This window comes from Agelaius phoeniceus, chromosome 3 (genome assembly GCF_051311805.1).
Source record: "Agelaius phoeniceus isolate bAgePho1 chromosome 3, bAgePho1.hap1, whole genome shotgun sequence".
NCBI classification, from domain to species: Eukaryota; Metazoa; Chordata; class Aves; order Passeriformes; family Icteridae; genus Agelaius; species Agelaius phoeniceus.
In genome coordinates, this window is record NC_135267.1 from 39,134,486 (window position 1) to 39,155,595 (window position 21,110).

Consider the following 21,110-nt stretch of genomic DNA (forward strand, 5'->3'; position numbering starts at 1 on the left):
TATTTTTAACTATATTTGACAGTGTAGCTTGTAAAGCAATAGTAAATAGTATAACATCATGTTTGTAAGTTTCAAAGAATTTTGGGAGATGTATCGTAAATTACACTCCACGTTCCACACTAACAAGCAGCACTATATATTGATATCATGGTCTGCCTACAAACAGGTTTTCTTAGAGTTGTGGTTGAATCTGTACATTATTCATATCTGTGCATTTAAAAAAAATCTCTAGTTTTATCATTGACCTGAAAGCAAGCAAACTAATGATTGACAGATATATAGTGAATAATAGTGTAAGAAAAGAGGCACATCAAAGGAAGATACTCCCAAAGGAATTATTAAAACATGAGAAACCATTGCAATGCAAACAGCCTGGTATGAAGGGTATAAAATACCCTGCTGTATTTTTCTCTACATGACACCAGTTTCTACAGTGTAAGTTAACAGCTAGTGGGGCTCAGCAAGTTTAAAAAAAAAAAACTTGAAACAAACAAACCAACCATTGGGACAAAACCAGTATTCAAATTGCAACACAGTACTCAAGAGAACTACGTTGTCAGAGATGCTTGTTTTGGGGTTTTTTTGGCCTCTGACCCAGATGTGTCTCTATCTCATGCTGCCTTCAGAAAGACTGAGGCTGTGTTTCACAATGGAAAGCATAGGCAATGGTTTATGCTGTGCCTTCCACTTAGCAGACAAATGCACCATTGGCTCCTGATGTAACTGTAGAAGCTGCACTTTGCACTTGCAATCTCATTTTGTTTTTTACAAAACTCCGAAGGTTCTTGCATTTAATGTCAGTAGAAGTCACCCTAGAACAAAATGGTGCAGAATTTGGGGAAGCTTCTGTAAAACCTGGAGAAGAAAGTATCCTAGTTGGTGAGTTGGTGTATAAGTGACACACGCCGCGGTGTGTTTGAGTCTCTGAGGCGCCTTGGGCCGCCAATACCCGGGGGCGCTCACGGGCCGGGGCGGAACGCGCGGCGCGGCGGCTCCTGCGCCCACCCGGACCCATAAAGCGGCGGCCGGGCCGCGCGGCTGCGCGCTGTGGTGTTCGCGGCGCTCACGGGGCGAAGATGGCGGCGTTCTCGGGTACGTGGCGCGGGGGCTGCGGCCTCTCGGCCCTGAGGGAGCCTCTCGCCTCTGCCCGCCGGCTCCCGGGCTCCCTGCAGCACCGAGGGAAGCTCCTCGGCCGCCTTTCCAGCCTGGCCCGCGGTGGTGTGTGGCTGACCATAGATCAGGCTGGAGGTTACGAGGCCTGCGGGGGATGTAGGTGCTTCTCCCCGTGTCCTCGGGCTTCTATAGGCTTTGAGAAGCGGTTATCGGAATGGTTGGGCAGGTTTTATTGCATATGTGGATCTAGCAAAGGGGTTGCTTAAAAGTTAGGCTCTTTCCTCGTGCTGGCTGGTTTCAGTAACAGGAGGTTTATCATAACTGTTCTCTGTATAGCAGTGGATAATTGGCTTTTGGTAAGAGAAGCTCTGCTTGGTGATACGATTTGGTAAACTATATGTATTATATAAACTATATATGTGTATACAATAGTAAACTGTAATCCAAAAGCGTGATACGATTTGGCAAACTATATGTATTATATAAACTATATATATGTATATAATATTAAACTGTAATCCAAAATCCAATATTAAAGGAGGAAGCATCACTCTGTGTCCCCTTCCCCATGTAGATATTTGTAGAACTAGGCAACCAGTCAAGATCAGAGTTCTGTGAAGTTTTAATGTATATGGGGTTTTTAGTTTGTTCCTTTTAACTGAACTTTTTGCATCTTATCATGGGGGCAAAATGCTGAAGCTTCTTCCCGAGATCTAGAGGTCAGTTTGGATTAATTTGGATGTAGTTGAGGAAAATGTCACGGTGTCATTGTTTGATTAAATTCTTGTATTTTATATTGAATTAAACTGTGTGAGTTGGAAGTATATGGAAAAAAAAAGTACAGATTTGTTTCCAACTTTGAATTAGTAGGAATTGTTTTGATTGCTATAGATTTTGTTGCTTGTGTGGATTGTCTACTTTTGTAGGATTAGAGTCCAGCACTTGAAAATATTAAAGCTTCCTGCAATCACATTACAAATAAAACACATTTCTTACATCATTTGTATTATAGCAAGTGGAAGAATAATCTTTGGCTGTGCACACCCACCTGCAGCAGCCCAACTCAGTGTGTGTGCAAGTGCTTGCTGTGCTGAAACCCAGCATGTGGCAGTGCAGAGGCCAGTGTGTGAAACCTCTGCTCAGAAAGGTGCATGTTTGTAGCTGAAGGAATTGATTTAGAGTAACCTTATGTACCCAAAGAGATGGCTAACAGATAAATTGTAATTTTGATGGTGTGCTACCAGCATTTGGGTCACTTAGGATTTGCTTTCCTCTTGCCTGTATTGAATAGCTGCAGGTTTCTTTTGTTTTCCTTTTTAAATACAGAGGATTTGTTTATCAACGTACAAGCATGTTGCTCCATATTTAACTTGTGTCTGAGGTACAACCATCAGACCTTGAGATGCGTTTGCCAGAAGGGGTATCCAAGAAAAAAACTTTAAAAGGTGTCTGTAATTAATAACTTTATCAAAATCAAAGCCTTGTTGTCTTATTGTCAGTCAAGATTTGAACTAGAGTCCTTACAGGATACAGGTTTTTTCTACTGTTTATACCTCAACTGTAGAGAAAGTTGGGTATTTGTGATTAACAAAGTCTGACCCATTGTCTGCATAGGCAGTTTCCTTAGAGGTACAAAGATAAGTACCTTGCCCTTGGAATGGTGCTCTGTTCCCAGTGTGTTCACTTTGCTGCTGCCCCTGTGCCCTGTGTGTGCCTGACTCTGCTCTGAGTGGGGACAGCTCTCAAAGCTGCCTATGAGGAAGGGAGAATGTCTCCATCAGTGGGTGCTGGAGTGAAGGCAGCATATGCTGTTGCCCAAAAGAGTGGTTTTCCATGGTTCTGTCTGTAGCTGGAAGTGTTGATGCTTGGCAATCTTTGGGTGATGTGAGGTTATTAACACTGCTTGATCCTTCTTTGCTTGTCTTACAGAAATGGGTGTTATGCCTGAGATAGCTCAAGCAGTGGAGGAGATGGACTGGCTGTAAGTAGGAGTGTGGCAAACTCTAATTTGCCTTTCAGCAATGTATGACATGGTTCTTAAAGCATCTCTGCTGTCACATTAAAGCAAAGTGGATGTGTGTTGTCCTTTAACTGTCATTGCATCTCATGTGCTTCTCTGTAGTGTGAGAGACTGAAGAATGCAAACTGTGACTGCAGCAATAACACTTAACCTTGGTCAGGCAGAGCATGACTGCTTATGCTTGACTTCTGTTGTTTCACAAAAGGCTCTGTGCCTCTGGTTTATTTATATGTATCATGGGATTATTGGATGAAATACTGTCGCATAATTAATGCTAGTTGAGTTCATGTTTTCCAGACTGTGGTCTATGATTGTGTTTTTCAAATTTAGTGCATGTGTGTCAGTCTTCTAAAAAAGTTATTATTCTTGTGTTTGGTTACTTGTTTGTTGTACATGGCCAACATGTTTTTACTTCAGAGTTTGATTTGAATTGTCATTCAGAAAGTTGTCAGTATGAACAAACTTAATGTTTGTAGTTCTTCTCATATGAATATTAATTAGCTGTGATTGTCTGAAAACGCTGTTTGAGTTTAGTTGTCTTTACTTTTTTTTTCCAGTTTTGAACAGGAATCATGTAAATGAAGTCAGCATAAGTGACTTTAAAGAAAAAACTCATTTGAAGAAAGGAAGACAAGGAATATATAGTTAATAAGGGGTTTTTTTTTATAATTTAGCGTAATGATGTGAAATGTACTGCTCTTACCAAGGTGCAGCTGAATCCACTGCAAGCCAGGAGAAATAGCAGTTACCTGCTTTATCTTGCAGATTATTTGGTTTCTGTGAATTTCTAGATAAGTAAAAATTTCTTTTTCTATTGATGTAGAACATTATTTTGTGTTAATGTGTTCTTTCCTGTAGTCTCCCTACAGATATCCAAGCAGAATCCATCCCGTTGATCTTAGGAGGTGGTGATGTGCTTATGGTATGTAGGCAGGATAGCCTATTTTTAGAAATCCTGTGTCTTTCAGTTGTTGTTGGTGTGGTGAATTGTTCTTTCTGGACAGGTCCATAGTTAGACTAGCTCTCCTGTCCTGCTTCAGTAGAAAGTATATTCACTTTGAGTTACTAGTGTGTTTCCAGCTGTTCTTGCAGATGAAATCTGGGAGTATTGGGCTTTATTTTTTGACTTCTTGACAGGCACTGCCACATGAATGAGGCCTGTCTGATCTCATCTGCTCTCCTTTTGGCTATAAATACTTGACACAGCTCTATATGGAACATGCCAGATACTGCCCAAGCCAATGCTGCAGTATCAATAACTCTGAAAGTATCAGATTAGTATGCCTTGTTCATCCTGTCTTTTATGGTTCTCTGTGTTCTTCATTCCATAAGCCAAAATAATACTTCATAAAAAATAAACTTAGTTTACCAAAACAGAATTCTAGAGCAGTCCTGATAAAACGCTTGTATTTTTCTTCCTATAGGCTGCTGAAACTGGGAGTGGAAAAACTGGTGTAAGTAATCAAATTTATATTAGCAGAAAGTAAAAGTCTTTAAGTGGTCTCATAAATGCAGAGAGAGTGTTTATATGTGTTTAAGCATTATTGGTTATAGTCTTTACCAACATATATGTAGGAATGTATTTCAGTATTTCTGGCTGTGATATTGCACCCAAAAATGGGGCTGGAAATAAGTGTATAACTTGTGGAATGAAAGTGACTTTTCATTTTAGGCTTTCAGCATTCCAGTTATCCAGATTGTTTATGAAACACTGAAAGACCAAATGGAAGGCAAGAAAGGAAAAGCCACTATTAAAACTGGAGGGGCAGGTAAGTTTTTGTGTCACACTCCTTAAATTCAAAACTCTGCTAACTTGTGTTGATTTTGTCACTTTTAGAAGTAGAGTTAACCTGCCATTAGGTAAGTATTTTTTCCATAATTTGGGATCGTGTAAATATAATCATTCAGTGTTTTATTAAAAAGAGAATATAAATTTACTGGTGGAATCATGGGAAGAACTGGTGTGCATTTGACTGCAGACTCTTAGTAATGCTCTTCTTTTCAGCTTGGGGCTGGCTGATCCACACCTGGCTTTCCAGTGTTCTTCTGAAAGCCCCATACTAGGTTAATGCCTTGCAAGATGTGCTGGTGGTGTCCACCTTAAAAGAAGGAGTTAAAAAATATCTTTCTATTCCAGGATTAGGTGACACAAGCTGTGACACCATGGAGTTAGTTTGGGCCTCTTAAGTGAGCTTGAGCAGAAAGCTCTTCTAGGCTCAGACTTATTTTTATGTGCCTGGGATAACAGTGTAGGACCTTTCAATTCTGTTGTGCTGAGTAGATCTGTTGTGTTCCTTTTGGCACCTGCCTAGGTTTGGAATTGAATAATTGATATCTTGTTTCTTCTAGTAAACATTGAATTGAGCAGGAAATGTATAGGGCTGGAACTCAGCTATATAAAATGGACTGTAACTATGATAATATCCTCACAGTATTTGAGAGTCTGTTATGCATCCATTTAATTAGGCTTGGAACTGTAAAGCTGATAACCATGTCCAGTCTGTGGTACTGATAAGATTGGGTTTTATGTAAGTGAACAGTATTTGCACAAACAACACTCTGAAGATGTTATCGAAGTTGTCATCATTATAACTGCTGCTACATTGGTGACAGTAAAATCAACTTTAAAAAAGTTAAATCCTCCTTGAGAGAATGTAATATGAATACACTAATACACTCAGTAAACCTAATTGAAATGACACCTGTTTTTTTTTTAAGTCATGTATATATTTTATTACAGCATGTTATTGGGCATATGAAAAATGAAGTCAAAAATTCTATGTGCCTAATCTTAGCTCCTTAGTAATGACATTTTAACTTACAGCCTGAAAGATACCTTAATGTAAGCTTGGAACGGAAATGGCAAATAATGCATTTCAAATTTGTTGTTCTTTATATAGTTTTGGGTATTTTCTATCTGAATTTGATTGTGATTGTGTGAAACTGCCTTATTTTATAAAAGTCTTCCTTGTTTGCAGTTGCATTTTTAAGTAACTTAATCTGTCCTTAATGGAATAATCTAAACTTCCATAGAATCCCTTTGCATTAAGCATTTGTGCCGTTCTTCGGATTGTAGGCCTTCATTTGAGCTTACATGAATTTCATTGGAACAAAACTATTTCCCCAGAAAATTAAGCCAAACACTCTGGAAACATTTTGAACATCTAATTTGAGTTTCTCAGGCTTGATTTGTGGATTAAATGCTTTTTCTGTTATTGTCTTTCCAACTTAGTGCTCAATAAATGGCAAATGAACCCCTATGACAGAGGATCAGCTTTTGGTGAGTTGTCCTGCTTTTCACTTGAGAATTTTTACTTGGTGTAAAAAAGAATAAGCTAGAGGAAAGAATGCATGAAGTTTTCTTTTAAAAGCAGTTAGGCAATTTCTTTAACTAAAACTGTCTTCTAATTTTCAGCAATTGGATCGGATGGTTTGTGTTGCCAAAGCAGAGAGATAAAAGAATGGCATGGATGCAGAGCAACTAGAGGAGTGACTAAAGGTACATATAAAGTGATGTGTTTTGAATACTCTTCCAGAAAAGTTTTAGCAGAAATGCCTGCTTGTCAGCCATTGTTAATGTAGATGGTTGCATTAAAAACTTTCTATCCATCTGACCAAATTTAGTAGCTTAAGACTTGGAAATGACCAATACTTCTGTTTTGTTCTCCTTGTATTGTAAATTACCTTTTCCCTGATAGTGATGCCTGAAAGTAGAACAAAATCTTCCTAAACAACCTTAAAATTATAATAGAAAAGCAAACATTTACTTGAAAGCCTTCAGTGCACAATATGGTGAAACCCATGCCCCCCATTGTAGCAATTAGATTGCTACAATTTTATAAGATCAGGCAGTTAAAATATCCAGCCAATATTGTCCAGTTAAAGGAGCAGTTGGTTAAGTAACCCCCCCCCGGATTCTGCCCCGTTGGAGTCCTCCCCCTGGTCCTCAGATCCTACCTTTATTATGTCTATGATATGTAGTACAAAATAAAATGTCCTTGGTAAACTAACAAGCAAGACTAAACAAAACTTCTAAGAATGTGTCAAAGAGTTTGTTCCCTATTGTAAAGAGAGCTGGAAAAGTACTAGAAGTTATACCTAGGCATTTAACACTCTACTAAGCTACAAATACACGAAGTATACAAAGAAAGCTAAAAATCTTCAGGCATCAATAGGAGACTGAGTTGCAGGAGGCAGAATCGTAACTAATATTCATCAGAATGCCTTTTCTTAGGAAATGGCTATACACACAGTACTTTGAGTTGTTTCCTCACAGACTTCATGCAGATGTGCAAAAATTTCATGGTTCTGTGGTTGTAGCAGTAGTTGAGAGGCCAACCCTAACACTTGACTCAGAAGTAGAGTCATCCTGATACTCCAGTGGTTCTGGAAGTGTGTTCAGAAAGACCCTAAACAGTCTCCTTTAATGGGCTGTGCAGATAATTCTGTAGTCTATGTGTACATAACAGCCAGCTGGATGTTCTTCAAGTGGCACAAGGAGTTGTTGATACGGGAGCATGCTGGTGGTCTGGTTCTGATTCTGCAGAACCTTGTGTCCTGAGTTTTATCAGGTCCTGTGCATTGAGTAGGACCACTTCTCTCTTGCTTGTCACTCCTTTGGAGCCTTTCACACTCTACCTCTCAGTGAGTACTTTGTCTCTTTTGCCTGCTGTTTCTTCGTTTCCTACATAGGTATACAATTGACCTTTCACACAAACACAGTGTAGGGGATTTCATGACACTTTCAGCAGAACTGGGATGTTAGATTTGTATGGTCTTGGAAGTAGCAAGACTGAACCACCTTAATGAATTTGGGTATTGTATTAGATCCTTTCTTTTTCTTTTAAAGGGAAATACTACTATGAAGTTTCCTGTCATGACCAAGGCTTGTGCAGAGTTGGTTGGTCAACTATGCAGGCTTCACTAGATCTGGGTGAGTTTCCTTCTGAAGAGCCTATAGGTAGTTTTTATATTGACATGGAATGGGTGGAGTGCTGTTCTAGTGTTGCAGAGAATGGACTCTTCAGGAAGGATCCCAGTATTGGGGAGTTGAAAATGTTTTGTATAAGTATTTTAATTCCTGTAAGGGGAAGTCTCTGGTTGTGGCAGTGTTTTCTTGTCTTATGTGACTTTCTGCCTTTTATGCTTTTTTTTTTTTTATTTTTAATGAAGATGACTGGAGACTGGTAAAATCGATAAATGTACTGCAGTTTGGTGTACATCCAGGTCAGAAGTTAGTAATCAGCAGCAAATTGTTTATGTGATAGTGTTGGACATTTCAGTTGCTAATACCAAAAGGAAAAAGCATAATGTGTCAACCAGAAGATAAAAACCTATTGTCTTATCTTCAGGCACTGATAAATTTGGCTTTGGATTTGGTGGCACTGGTAAGAAATCTCACAACAAGCAATTTGACAGCTATGGTGAGGTAAGCTTGAATTGCATTTGGCAGAAATATTTTTTAAAGTTTTGCATGTTAGTTTTGTGCTGTTACAATCAACTGTCTTTTGAAATAGGGCTCACTGCTAAGGGAAGCTCACTGGGCAAAAGGGCAATGGAACATTGAAGCATTTTTGCATAAAAGCTTATTAAAAGATTCAACAAAAGCAGTTATAAGCTGAGACATGATAGTGGTTAAATTGCAATTATATTTACGCTCATTTAGAAGTTAAAATTTTGCTCTGTGTTACAGATTAAAAGTTAACTGACCTCTTGAGATTTGTCTTGACTGACTTCATCTTTAGCTTGAATAAATCAACCCATATGTATACACTGGGAACATGCAAGTGAGGGCATTGTATTCTGTTTACTAGAAGTTAAAATATAAGTAATTTCACAACTCTGTAATCTGTCAAAATGCATTATTAATTTCTACTAAAACATAGAGTGCACTACTTCTGGCTATTGAGTTGGGTTTGCCATTACCTTAATGTACACTTCCAAAGTGTCTGCTGGGAATATCTATAATGGATTTTGTGTAGTGTAGCAGTGGAATTGAGATGTGTAAACATAAATAAATGAGTACTTAAGCAGAAACTCTTATTTTTTTGTGCTAATAATAACAGCTCAATGTCATAAAACCTGCAACTTTTATGACTACTGTAGGTTGTTTAATAGTGATTCTTGAGCTGTTGATTGGAAGCACTTAATGTATAAATGTTATTGAATACTTTTAAAATTAGCAGATTTCAAGTTACTAAAATAAAGCACTTAAGTATACATAACATGCATATAGTGTCATCTTCAAGCATTAGTCTTTTATTATAGTAAAAATACAGTTTTCTGATGTCATGTTTGGTGTTCTAAGCTTAGATTTACATTGGCTAATAAATATGTGACTAATGTGCTTTTCCATAATGCAGAATACTTCCAGGTAAATGACTTAAATGTATTGTGGTAATTGTGTTGGTTTTTGAAGTAAATTTAAAGCAGTAATAAATGTTTAAATACCAAGATCAATTGGGCAGTTTACTGAAGACTTGTAATCAAATAAAAATATATGTTCTATTTACAATGGTCTGACTGAAATAAATTGAACTTGCTTGACTTCTCTCAAGAATCAGCATTTGTTAGGGAGAGGTGAGAAAACTAAAAGCTGACAGAATATAAGCACTAAGTTGTCTTAATGCACTGAAAATGTCTTAGCTTCACAAACTTTTTTTTTTTTGCAGGAGTTCACTATGCATGATACAATTGGCTGTTATCTAGACACAGAAAAAGGACAAATAAAATTTTCCAAAAATGGTAAGTTTTATTCTCTTTGTTTGGAATTTTATTTGGATGCTTTTGCTGGGGGGAGGGAAGGAGAGGAATGCACACACTTGCAGAGTCTGACTGAATCAACCTTATTTTCAGGGAAGGACCTTGGCCTTGCATTTGAAATCCCTCCACATATAAGGAACCAAGCACTTTTTGCAGCTTGTGTACTGAAGGTAACAGGAATATTGCAGATGTCCAAGATTATTATAATTTTTCTGGGTTTGTTTATAATTAAGTATAAAATTTGCATAACCACTTACAGTTACTGCAGTTGTGCATGTAAAATCAGTTTTCTTTGGTTTACCAGTATTCACTACTGAAGTAATAATGTAGCTTTGAGTACCATTTAAGTAATAAAATAGCTTTGAGTACCATTTAAGCTAAATGTTTAAATTCAAATTTTAATCTTGAATTTATAGGTAGAATAGCATGGACAACTAATTCCTAATAACAGTGCTATGTTGTGTGTATTAAACTGTTGTATACTGCCATTCAACTGATACAAGCAAATAGCTTGAAAGTCAGATAGCTTGTTTCATTTGTTCTGAACTCTAACATTACTGTAAGGTAGTACTATGTCCTTTCAGTGGTTAGAGAGATGTACAACTTCAGAAAAAATTCTTTGGTTAAAAGTTGGCTTTTTTCTGTGTGTTTGGTTGGGGTTAAGTTCCAGCAACTTGGGCAGGAGGAATGTATAAGATAGACAAAGTGTTTCCTTCTCCCATCTTCTTGTTTTTTTCTGTTTTTTTCATCACTGAGTTGTTTCTCATTTTTTGTGGTCTCTTGAATCTTGTGCGTATGACACAACTTTGTTGATACCTAGAATGCTGAATTGAAATTCAATTTTGGTGAAGAAGATTTCAAGTTTCCACCAAAAGATGGCTATGTTGGCCTTTGCAAGGCTCCTGAGGGTAGTGTTGTAAAATCACAACACTCAGGTAGGTTACATTTTTACAAACTTCTCTTGTTTCTGTATTCAGGTTGTGTTGCAGCATTTTTGGATCCCTTTAATTGCAATCAGAAAGATCTTAAATAGTGCAGTAATGAAGAAATATTGATGCTTTTTTTGAAAGTATACCAGATTTTCTTACTGTTAAATCGCCAATAGTCTTTCATATTTGGAATTCAGAAGTACATCAGATAAAAGAAGTCCAGCTAAGTTTTTCAACAGTGTTATTGTAAAAATGTGTGGGTCTTTATGCCCCACAATGGAATGGATTATCCTGCATGGCCAGTACACCAACTTGTAAGTTCTGATCATTATTCTGAAGTTACTCATAATTGAGAGAGCAATCACATCACCTTTGAATGGAGCATTTAGAATTATTAGGTTTTAATTACTAATAGAAAATCCAGATCTGTTTCCAGTAAAAAATTCCAGAATAGGAATATAGTTTGTCTTAATGGTGATTTTTTTTCCACTTAGGAAATGCCCAAGTGGTTCAAGCACAGAACCTTCCAAATGCTCCAAAAGCATTGATTGTAGAACCATCAAGAGAGCTGGCAGAACAAACTTTGAACAATGTGAAGCAGTTCAAAAAATATGTTGATAATCCCAAATTAAGGTAAAAGTGAATTTGTTAGTTGCATTTATGGTATTTTCCATGGTTGTAACTTCATGGGGAGATGGGGAGTAGGTTCCACTTTGTAGCTAAGTGAACCATAATCTGCAGTGCTGCTGATAATAATAATATCAGTAATAACCTGCTACCAACCAAACTTCTGACTATGCAACTGCAGTTAGACCACTTAAGGGTTTTTGGTATGTTTTATCAGTGGACTGCCTTTTTCTCATACAAGAAATTTGGTGGGTAGGTGTTTTTTTTTAATTATCAGTGATAGCTAGTATGATACTTCACATGCTTCTCTTGATTAAAAATGTTATCTGCTTACTGCCCTGCTTTCCTAAACATTTTCCTATGCCTCCATCTCCTTCTACCCCCTCATTTTGTTTGTTTTTCATCTCCATCAAATAGTTGTATACAGGGTCTGCTCTCTTTAATTAATGTGCTTGCAGGACAAATTATCATGGAGGTGCAATTCTGAAAAATGAATCATCTATAAGTTGCTTTGGGTTTAAGTTGTCTCTGCTTTGAGAGACAACTGTGCTTCTAAAACTTAAACATTTCCCAATGATAAACAGCAATCTGTTTATAAGAGTTCATTTACTAGAATTGCTGGGATTAAGCAATAGGAATGGGCAAACTACAATGGAAGATTAATTTTGTTTACTGTTATTTGCATTTCTAACTTTCAAGGGCACAGGAAACTTTCGTTCACTAAGTTATATTATTTTTGAGATTTTTAATAAACATTTTTTGTGAGATTAAATTTATTAAGGTGCTAATTTGCTTAAAACAACAGTGATAATCATATTCAATTACAGTTTGGTAACAAAGTTTTCACTTGAACTGAAGTACACTTCTTGTGAAGGGCTGAGTTTCAAAATTAATTTTTTCTATTTTGTTCTTGAAATTACTGTTCAGAGCTGTTAATTGTCAGCTATCAATAAAAACATCAGTCTGAAGACTGATTCTAAGTATACCTTCTGAATATAATAAATGGGTAAATCTCAAATATATTGATGTAATTTTAGGGAACTGCTTATTATTGGTGGAGTGGCTGCAAGAGATCAACTCTCTGTACTGGAACAAGGTGTAAGTGGTATTTTTTTCATATGACTTATTAGTTTGTGTTCCAAGCAATTGATGATGTTGCTAGAGGATATTAATGGTGGTAATTCATGTAATAAGAATAATAAACATGTTAAAACAAAAATGTACAGTCAATAGGAAGCTCATGTTACAGCAGTCTAGCAGCTGTTCCTTTACTTCCGTGTCAATACAAGTACCTATACTACTTAAGTTCTCTTGGAGCCTGAGTACTCCTGAAAATCTTAAAATGAAAGTTCAATTGTTTGCCATTTGTTCTTAATCAACAAGACAGTTTTCCTATTAACTTCTGTCCTGTTTTTGTGAATAAAAATAGTCTGCAGTTATCAAGATGAACCTACACTACAAACCAGTCCTACATAGAAGGAAGTGGTCTGGTTTCAGCGGCATGGAATGTACACTTGATTAAGTCTCACTGTAGGGAGAACAGAGTCACAGGGCTGTGTTTTTTATTTAAGACTCACTTTTGGAAGTGAAAGCACATCACTCTTGATAAATTTTCTAGTGGTTCTAGCTGCCAAAATGAAAAATTTCTGTTAAGCCTACTTGAACCGGAAGATTATTTGACTTCCATGTTTTTCCAAAATGCTAAGTTTTTGATTGTGAACCTTTCTGTCTGGCAAAATTTGTAGTTATTTCTCTAGTTGATAGATTTTGTATCCTTCCACCTTGAGAAAAATTTATCCCTGTTTAAAAACAAATCTGTTTGTTGGCTTTTGATAACAAGATTACACTGCTTGGGGTTCAGGGAAGGAAAAAAGGGACACAGCACTTCCCGAATAATGGAAGGCTTCCTCCCTAAGGTAGATGCTGCTAATGAAATGACTTTAGAACCAAAATGCAGGTTGCCCAGAGAGGAGGTTGTAGGATCCCCTTCCAGAAAGGTACTGAAAATTGTATTAGGCAGCTACCTAAAGTAACTTAGAAATTGTCCTTGATTTGCATGTGAAAGTGGGGAGTGGAGACCAGATGATAATCTCAAGAGATCCCTCTGACACAAATTACTCTAGGATTTTATGAAGTTATAATTAATAGTAAATAAAGCATTATACTGATAATTGTTTCATAATGTTAAGCTTAGATAAAACTTTTCATGTCTCTAGTTAGTTACAGGACCAACTCATACTCTTTATGTACTTCATAGGTGGATATTGTTGTTGGAACTCCTGGAAGGCTGGATGACCTGGTCTCAACAGGGAAGATTAATTTATCTCAAGTTAGATTCCTGGTTCTGGATGAAGCTGTATGTAGAGAACTAAGTGCTACTTAAATTCTGTTCTTAAATGCAGTATGATATTTGCAAAAAAGTGAAACGTGATTGTTCTGTAGTATTTGATAATTCAATGGAACAGTTAGGTACCTATAGACTGTTCCACCTTAATCCTCTCATTGTTTGCAACCATAGTAACCTGCTTTTTTTTCCTCTCCCACACTCCTGGCCTCTGTTAAATCTGTTTGGAATTTTTCTGATAGGAAAATGTATTTCAAATTATATTTACAAGGTACTGTAAATATAATTTGAAATGAAGTCTGTCCCTGCCACTGCAGGGAGCTCAAAGGACAAAGACAAAATATAAGTGTTAGTTAACCCAGCAGGTCTTGAGGCTAGTGAATGTTGTACTCAGTATGCTGTGAAATAAGGGCATCTCTCTGATCTCTGATAGTACATCTGAATATTCACAAAGATCAAATGCCTTGGGGTGTTAGCTAGGAGTAGCTGCTTAGCTTCTCAGCAGCTATAATGTAAGTGCTCCACATTTTTAGTGGGTTTTCCTCCTTAGTAATAATATCCCTGCTATGCACTGACTGTCCAGCTAATTAAAAGCAGGAACTTCTGAGACTAGGAGTGTATTGCTTATCTAACTCAAGTGTAAAGACTGAGAAATGAGAGAAGATTTGCAGCTTCATCTCTTTTATTTCATCCCCACGCAGGATGGCCTTCTCCTCCAAGGTTATTCAGATTTTATAAACAGGATCCATAGTCAAATTCCTCAGATAACCTCAGATGGAAAGAGACTTCAGGTACAAAATATTTGTGGTTTGGTTTTTTTTTTGTTGTGGGGTTTTTTTTAGTTTTGTTTGCTTAAATATTTTTGGGGGTGTGTTGTGTGTTCTGCTTTCAGTTGTTGACTATTATTTGGCATAGAGCATGCTTCTTTGGAGTTCCCAAAAGCTCTTGTCCAAAACTAACACATGTTCAGTGAGTTCAGTAATTGCCTGTGAAAATATTTTTAGCCTCCTAGATGTTGAAGCCTAGTGTTCAGGAGTTTTCAATTTATTTTGAATTATTTATATATAAATCTAGCAAACATGACTGAACACGTACTTTATGATTTCTAACATATTAATACTCTTGATTCATCAGCTTTCAATAGTTTTGCATTCTTCCTAGTAATTTTTTGGGTCTCTGCAACAGAATAGTTAATCAACTTATTTTGTGTCCTGACTCTTGCCAACTGAGTGGTTCCTGTGATGAGGAGATCCAAACATTTTCTGTTTTGCTACATTATGCTATTCAACTATATAACATTCATACAGTTCTACTCTCACCTTTTTGGACTGGGAGGATCTTATCTTCAGTGGTATCCATGTGACTCTCTTCTCAGGTGATTGTGTGCTCTGCAACCCTGCATTCTTTTGATGTGAAAAAACTATCCGAAAAAATCATGCATTTTCCTACCTGGGTAGATTTGAAAGGAGAAGATTCTGTCCCTGAAACTGTACACCATGTAGTTGTGCCTGTAAATCCAAAAACTGATAAACTCTGGGAAAGGCTTGGCAAGAATCATATCAGAGTAAGTGAAAATTGAGGTTTTTTTCCATGTTTACTTATTTAACCTTCAGAACAGGGGCCTAATATTGAAGGATCTTTGCTGGCTATTGAAACAGCTTAATCTGAAATGGTTTGTTTCATGGTAGTCAGCATCATATCAGTGGTGTCATAACTCTGTTTCTGAACAGCTCAGTGTTACAAACATGGCTGAGGAAGAGCTTGATTAAGTAACAGTCTGATTTGCACTAGAGAGCAATGGCATTGTGCTTTTTCACTCATTTCACAGCTAATGGTCCATGGCCTAACTCTACTTAGTATCTCTTTTCTGACTTGGCAGGAGGGAATAAACCTGCCAAGATGGATCATTCTATAAGGTAGTTCTGTCTCCAACCCATGTGAGATGAGCAGTTTTTACAGGAATGGATGTCATATCAGACTGCAATTGAGATTCCAGATTCTACATACACCTGACACCTATTCACATGAGAAGGTGTTGGTTGTTCAGGTCTTTAGTATTCAAGTTCTGAATAACCTGGAACCATATTTTGTTCTTGGCAACTCTGATGCAGTTACAAATCTATGGTTTTCTTAATCTCTCTTTGTCTTTGGAACATCTGTTTGTCATGTGTTGTCATTAAGTCTTAGTGTGAGTTTATTTCTTTTGGATTTTAAGTTTATATCTGATTCAGGCTAGCATAGGGGAAAAGATAAGGAAGTACTATTTATGTGATTTAACTATATTTTACAAAATGTTTTTATTCTGGTTTGTTTGTGTGCTTTCAATTCTTCACCTTTGTTCAAAGGTGTTTCCTGTCCAGTGGCTACATAGTTTTATTGCCCTTTTTTTATGAATATAAGTTTTGTATTCTTAAATACAAGACCTTCCTGTAGCTAAAGGGGGGTAAACATGGCTGGTAGGAGAGCAGAATGCTAAGATTACTTCTAAACTTTTGTTTCTTCCTAATTACAAGTTAATGGAGTTAAGTATTTCTCTGTGAAGAGTGGACTACTGACTTGGGGGGTTTTTTTGTTTGTGTTTTGTCTAGACTGATGAAGTACATGCAAAAGACAATACACGGCCTGGCGCTAACACTCCAGGTAATGAGCAACACTAAGAAATCATGACATTCTTGTAAATGTTTTGAATGAAAGGTAAATTGTAGTAGATACTGGCCTTGAGTCATGTTCCTCCAAAATTGTATTTCTACATTCTCATAGTCTTGAAGAGAAATGTGTTTCTGTAACTGGGAAATAGGAAAGAGACTTGAATATATATTTTGCAGATTTGTAGACAAGTGTTTGTTGGTGTGTATAAGAAACTTGAAATTTCTGAGTGCTTTTGTTCTTCCTGTATTGTATCACCTTGGAGCACAGGAGCGTGGAAGGGAGAGGTAGAAACTGAAGGTTTAGCTTACTTGCTCTAATAATAAAAGTTTAACTGTCTACTTGAAGGCTAGAGAACTTCAAAGATACGCAGTTCAAAGGTTCTTCATGTTTTTAAACAATTTGAGTGAAATAACTTCTTTATTTTTATTTAGAAATGTGGTCTGAAGCTATTAAAATTCTAAAAGGAGAATACACTGTTCGAGCAATTAAAGAGCACAAGATGGATCAAGCCATTATCTTCTGCAGGACTAAAATAGACTGTGATAATATGGAGCAATACTTCATCCAGCAGGGTGGAGGTAATGTTTTCATGTCAGCCTTACTCAGCTCACTTTTCTCACTTCTGTGTTTTTTCAACACCAAATTTGTATGATAGAGGTCACCAGTACTGGGACACAGCACAGAAAAAATTATGCTACAGTTTTTTTGCATACTGACTGGGCATAAAATTCAGAGTTTTGTAGCAGGCAGCTGCAGGGGTGCCCTTTGTGAAAGAAAGCAATGAACGGTCTTGTACCTGTTCCAGATAGTTCTGAAATGAATGGAAACCCATCATACACCAAAATTTGAACCAGTGAGAAGATATATGGTGCCTCTGCTGAAACATGCTAGTAAAATTGATAGTCAGTAAGGGGAAGAGACATGGGAAGAGATGTTCACACCTAAAAAGACATTGGAGAAATGTGAAAGAAAACACAGGAACAGTGAAAGGAATGTGTGAGGAGAAAGGTGAAGATGAACGTTTGTAGAAATGAAGAAATTTAGAGTAGGAAGGAGTAAGGAAAAGTGCCTGCACAGGTCTGCTCTTGGGAGGAGGGAGAAATTGTATTTTACTGCTTGTCTTGTGTATTTTTTCCACCCCAATGCCTCTGAATTTTTTTTCCAATTCTATATGGTTTTGTGTCATAGCTTATATGTGATGTAATTAATGCATATAAATTCTTTCAGGCCCTGATAGGAAGGGACATCAGTTCTCCTGTGTCTGTCTGCACGGTGATAGAAAACCTCAAGAAAGAAAGCAAAACCTGGAAAGATTTAAGGTGATGCAGCAGATTTTTGAAGGCTTTTTCCTCACCTCCCAATATCTGAATTTGTATGTTAATTTGTGTTCCTACTTCTCTATTTAAATTAAATTGCATTCAAATGCTCTATGTCCCACTTCCTGAAATTGTAAGGCACATTTTCTGTAGGTGGAAGTCTGTACTGGTGATAATCAGTATGACCTTTGTGAGTTTGAATTCAGAAGATAGTAGGCTTACTTTGGAATAAATCCTAACTTTAAACTGTATAGTAATTACACTGGTTTTTAAGGTCTTTAGTACTTGGTCACTTAAAAAAAAAGGTTCAATATTACAGTTTAGTTTTGATGAAGCTGTTTGTTGGTTTTGTTTGCCTTATGGTGCTGGAGAAAGAAACAAGGATGTAAATTCACCAAACTATTCATGCGTTACTTGAAGTGTTCTTAAAGGTGAAGTGCAAAGGACTATGATTTCATTGCTTGGGATTTTGCTTGCTGTGTTTAGCACAACACTTCATTACAGCTCTGTTTTTGCAGAGAGGAGATGTCCGTTTCCTGATCTGCACAGATGTTGCTGCTAGAGGAATTGATATTCATGGTGTACCATATGGTAAGACAGTTTTTTAAACTTAACCTGTTGAATTGCACTGGAGCTTCAATATATTTGCCTGTCCAGTCGTTAAAATAAATATATGACTTACAGCATAATTTTAAGAGATGTAGATGTTAAAGGCTGAAACTAGGCAATATTTAATTTGGTTGTTCACCATAAGTTCTCAAATACTTTATATTGTTCTGCATTTTTGGGAATCATTAATTCGGTTTTCCATTCTTGCCAAAAAGTAATCAGAGAGAAAGCAGTGTGAGAGCCTTTATTGCAGGTATTGCAGGTTACACCTGTAACTGTTGTAATAGACTATAAAGTATGTACATAGACTAAGGAGAGGAATTGCAGCAATCAAAATAATATTTTAGGTGTCTGATCTCTGACCTTAGCTCATACATTAAAAAAAAAATCTTGTGTTCTCTGTGAACTGTCTGTGTTACACAGTTATCAATGTGACCCTCCCTGATGAAAAACAGAACTATGTTCATCGAATCGGGAGAGTCGGCAGAGCTGAGAGGTATGTGTGTGTTCAGAGCAGCCAGCAGGTGTTGTGAGATTTGTTGTTGTTGTTGTTTGACAAGTTGGCAATAGTTACTGAAATACATTTCTCCCTCCCTTGTCTCCTAATATTTCAGGATGGGTTTGGCAATCTCCCTCGTGGCAAAAGAAAAAGAAAAGGTAATTATACTCCAAAGCAGAGATGAACAGACATTATTTACTGAGGTTCTGTCCCCAGCTGCTATCTGACCTTATCCTGCATTGAAAAACTGCTTTTTTTTTGTCCCTACTTAATTGAAGGAGAACACAAACAGATTCCTGAATTCTTTTTCATTATATAAGTAGTCAAAATGAATGTACTAAACTATTTCACAAAGTTTAGAGGTTGTTTTGCATTATTTCTAGGTTTGGTATCATGTATGCAGTAGTCGTGGAAAAGGGTGTTATAACACCAGGCTGAAGGAAGAAGGAGGTTGTACCATATGGTACAATGAGATGCAGGTAAACATTTTGCTTAAATGTTCCCCAATTCCTCTAAAAGATTCCAGAATAAAGTTCTTGTTTCACCTGTGTAGCTGAAGTACAATCTAGTCTTAAGGTGTTTTTAACCTTTGATTCCATTTAAAGAAGAAATTAGAACATAGAACATTAGAACTTTTCAAGTTATATGTTCTGTAAGTTGTTTAATTATAAAAATCTATTTTAATATTCCCAGCCAATGTTGTTGGAGTATTACTTGCAGTTTCCTTATAGTCTTCCTAATCAAAGTCCGTTAAGATACATATCCTGAAGAGAATGTTAGTTTAGATGGTTTGTTGCAAAATTGTCACTTAAAACTGTTGTTTCTCTAACCTGGGAAAAGTTTATCTCTTAGGTAGGTTTTCATTGGGATTTGTATACCAGCTATGAATGCAGGTTAAAAAGCAATACTTGCCTTCTTTCTCTAATGAAGAAGGGCAAATAGACTTCATCTGTGATAAAATAAGCTTGGACTATGAGCTGTTATAAAGTAGCCTCATTTCTGCAAGTAGGGTAGTGTATGAAATGAAGACTTCTAGGTAGGGTAAAACCATACTGAAATTGGAAATGAACTTGTGTAGTCTGTAATAAAAAGGTGTTAGTCTTCTGTATCTGTGACCAAACTGTTTTGTGTACCATTCCTGTCCAAACTACTCAGATGTGACTGTTCAGAACACTAGTTTGACTAGTCTTGGACCATAGAGTATTTAAAGACTTCTTGGGTTTTTTTCTCTTAGTTGCTGGGGGAGATTGAAGAACACTTAAACTGCACTATTGCCCAAGTTGAACCAGACATAAAAGTACCAGTGGATGATTTTGATGGGAAAGTTACATATGGGCAGAAGAGAGCTCTGGGAGGTAAGGATGAACTACTCTCAAGTTCCCTTGCTATGCAGTGCTCAGTTTCCAGTTTCCTGGTTGTCTCCTGTGTCACTACAGAATAATAGACTATAAATAAAAAAATAATAGATGATAAATAAATGGATTATAAAAGGCTGCTAGCTCTTTGCTGTCATTTGTTACATGCAGTCCATAGGTTGCAAGTGACAAGAGTATGTGTATACCTGTTCTGGTTTTTTGTGCTGGTTTTTTTTTTTTTTTTTTTAATAAAGTAATTGACTCTCTGAATGACTGTGGTTGGGCATTGTTAGTTCTACTGAAAAATGACTTTGAACATGTAATTTAGATTGTATCTCTTTTGGCAGGTGGACTGTATAAAGGCCATGTGGATATTCTGGCACCTACCGTACAAGAGTTGGCTGCCCTTGAAAAGGAGGCTCAGACATCTTTCTTGCATCTTGGCTATCTTCCTAACCAGCTGTTCAGAACATTCTGATTGTGCCACACTGGAGAGAAGGCTTGAGTTAATAAATGCTCTGCCCTGCAAATACAAAAATCCTGCACTGTCTCTGAGTAGAGGTAGTTAGAAAGCGATTAAAACGAAATATACTTCTTGCATGAGGAACAGTGTTCAGCACTGTTAACTTTGAGTAAGCTGTTCTCCTAATAAAATAAAACAAGTCAAAGATGAAATGGTTTTGTTTGGTTTTTTTTTTGCCTTAAAGGATTAATTTGCAGAATCATTCTTTGCATGATTTTGTTAATTTATTAAAAGTACAAGGGTAGTTAGGCAAATATGGGAGGAGAGTTTTATATTTCTATTTATTTATATTTCAAATTATTTAATTATTTGTGTACTTTAAATTTTTAATGCTGGGCTGACTAAAGATAGATTCATATTCATT

At 36.8% G+C, this 21,110-nt stretch overlaps 1 protein-coding gene across 2 annotated transcripts; it reads left to right on the plus strand.

The window, feature by feature from the left end:
• The first annotated feature begins 1,010 nt into the window (after window positions 1-1,010).
• DDX1 (DEAD-box helicase 1) lies at window positions 1,011-20,898 on the plus strand. Of its 2 annotated transcripts, XM_054629209.2 has the most exons (26): window positions 1,011-1,092; window positions 3,043-3,094; window positions 3,992-4,055; window positions 4,558-4,587; window positions 4,806-4,902; window positions 6,366-6,413; window positions 6,549-6,632; window positions 7,983-8,066; window positions 8,485-8,561; window positions 9,805-9,877; window positions 9,989-10,065; window positions 10,716-10,830; window positions 11,319-11,457; window positions 12,489-12,549; window positions 13,709-13,807; window positions 14,497-14,586; window positions 15,171-15,359; window positions 16,384-16,435; window positions 16,876-17,022; window positions 17,672-17,763; window positions 18,279-18,351; window positions 18,793-18,865; window positions 18,984-19,026; window positions 19,252-19,347; window positions 20,103-20,223; window positions 20,571-20,898. In XM_054629209.2, the coding sequence occupies exons 1-26, from the start codon at window positions 1,077-1,079 to the stop codon at window positions 20,699-20,701; spliced, it is 2,223 nt and encodes a 740-aa protein (XP_054485184.1). In that variant the 5' UTR covers window positions 1,011-1,076; the 3' UTR covers window positions 20,702-20,898. The 2 variants fall into 2 exon arrangements, with proteins under 2 accessions (XP_054485184.1, XP_077031201.1); XM_077175086.1 differs by lacking the exon at window positions 3,992-4,055 and having other exon boundaries at window positions 1,075-1,092.
• Window positions 20,899-21,110: the final 212 nt, after the last annotated feature.

Coding starts and splice junctions, on each gene's coding strand:
- DDX1 (XM_054629209.2), top strand. Junction 18,352..18,792: donor TATTCATGGTGTACCATATG/GTAAGACAGTTT, acceptor TGTGTTACACAG/TTATCAATGTGACCCTCCCT. Junction 19,348..20,102: donor TATGGTACAATGAGATGCAG/GTAAACATTTTG, acceptor TTTTTCTCTTAG/TTGCTGGGGGAGATTGAAGA.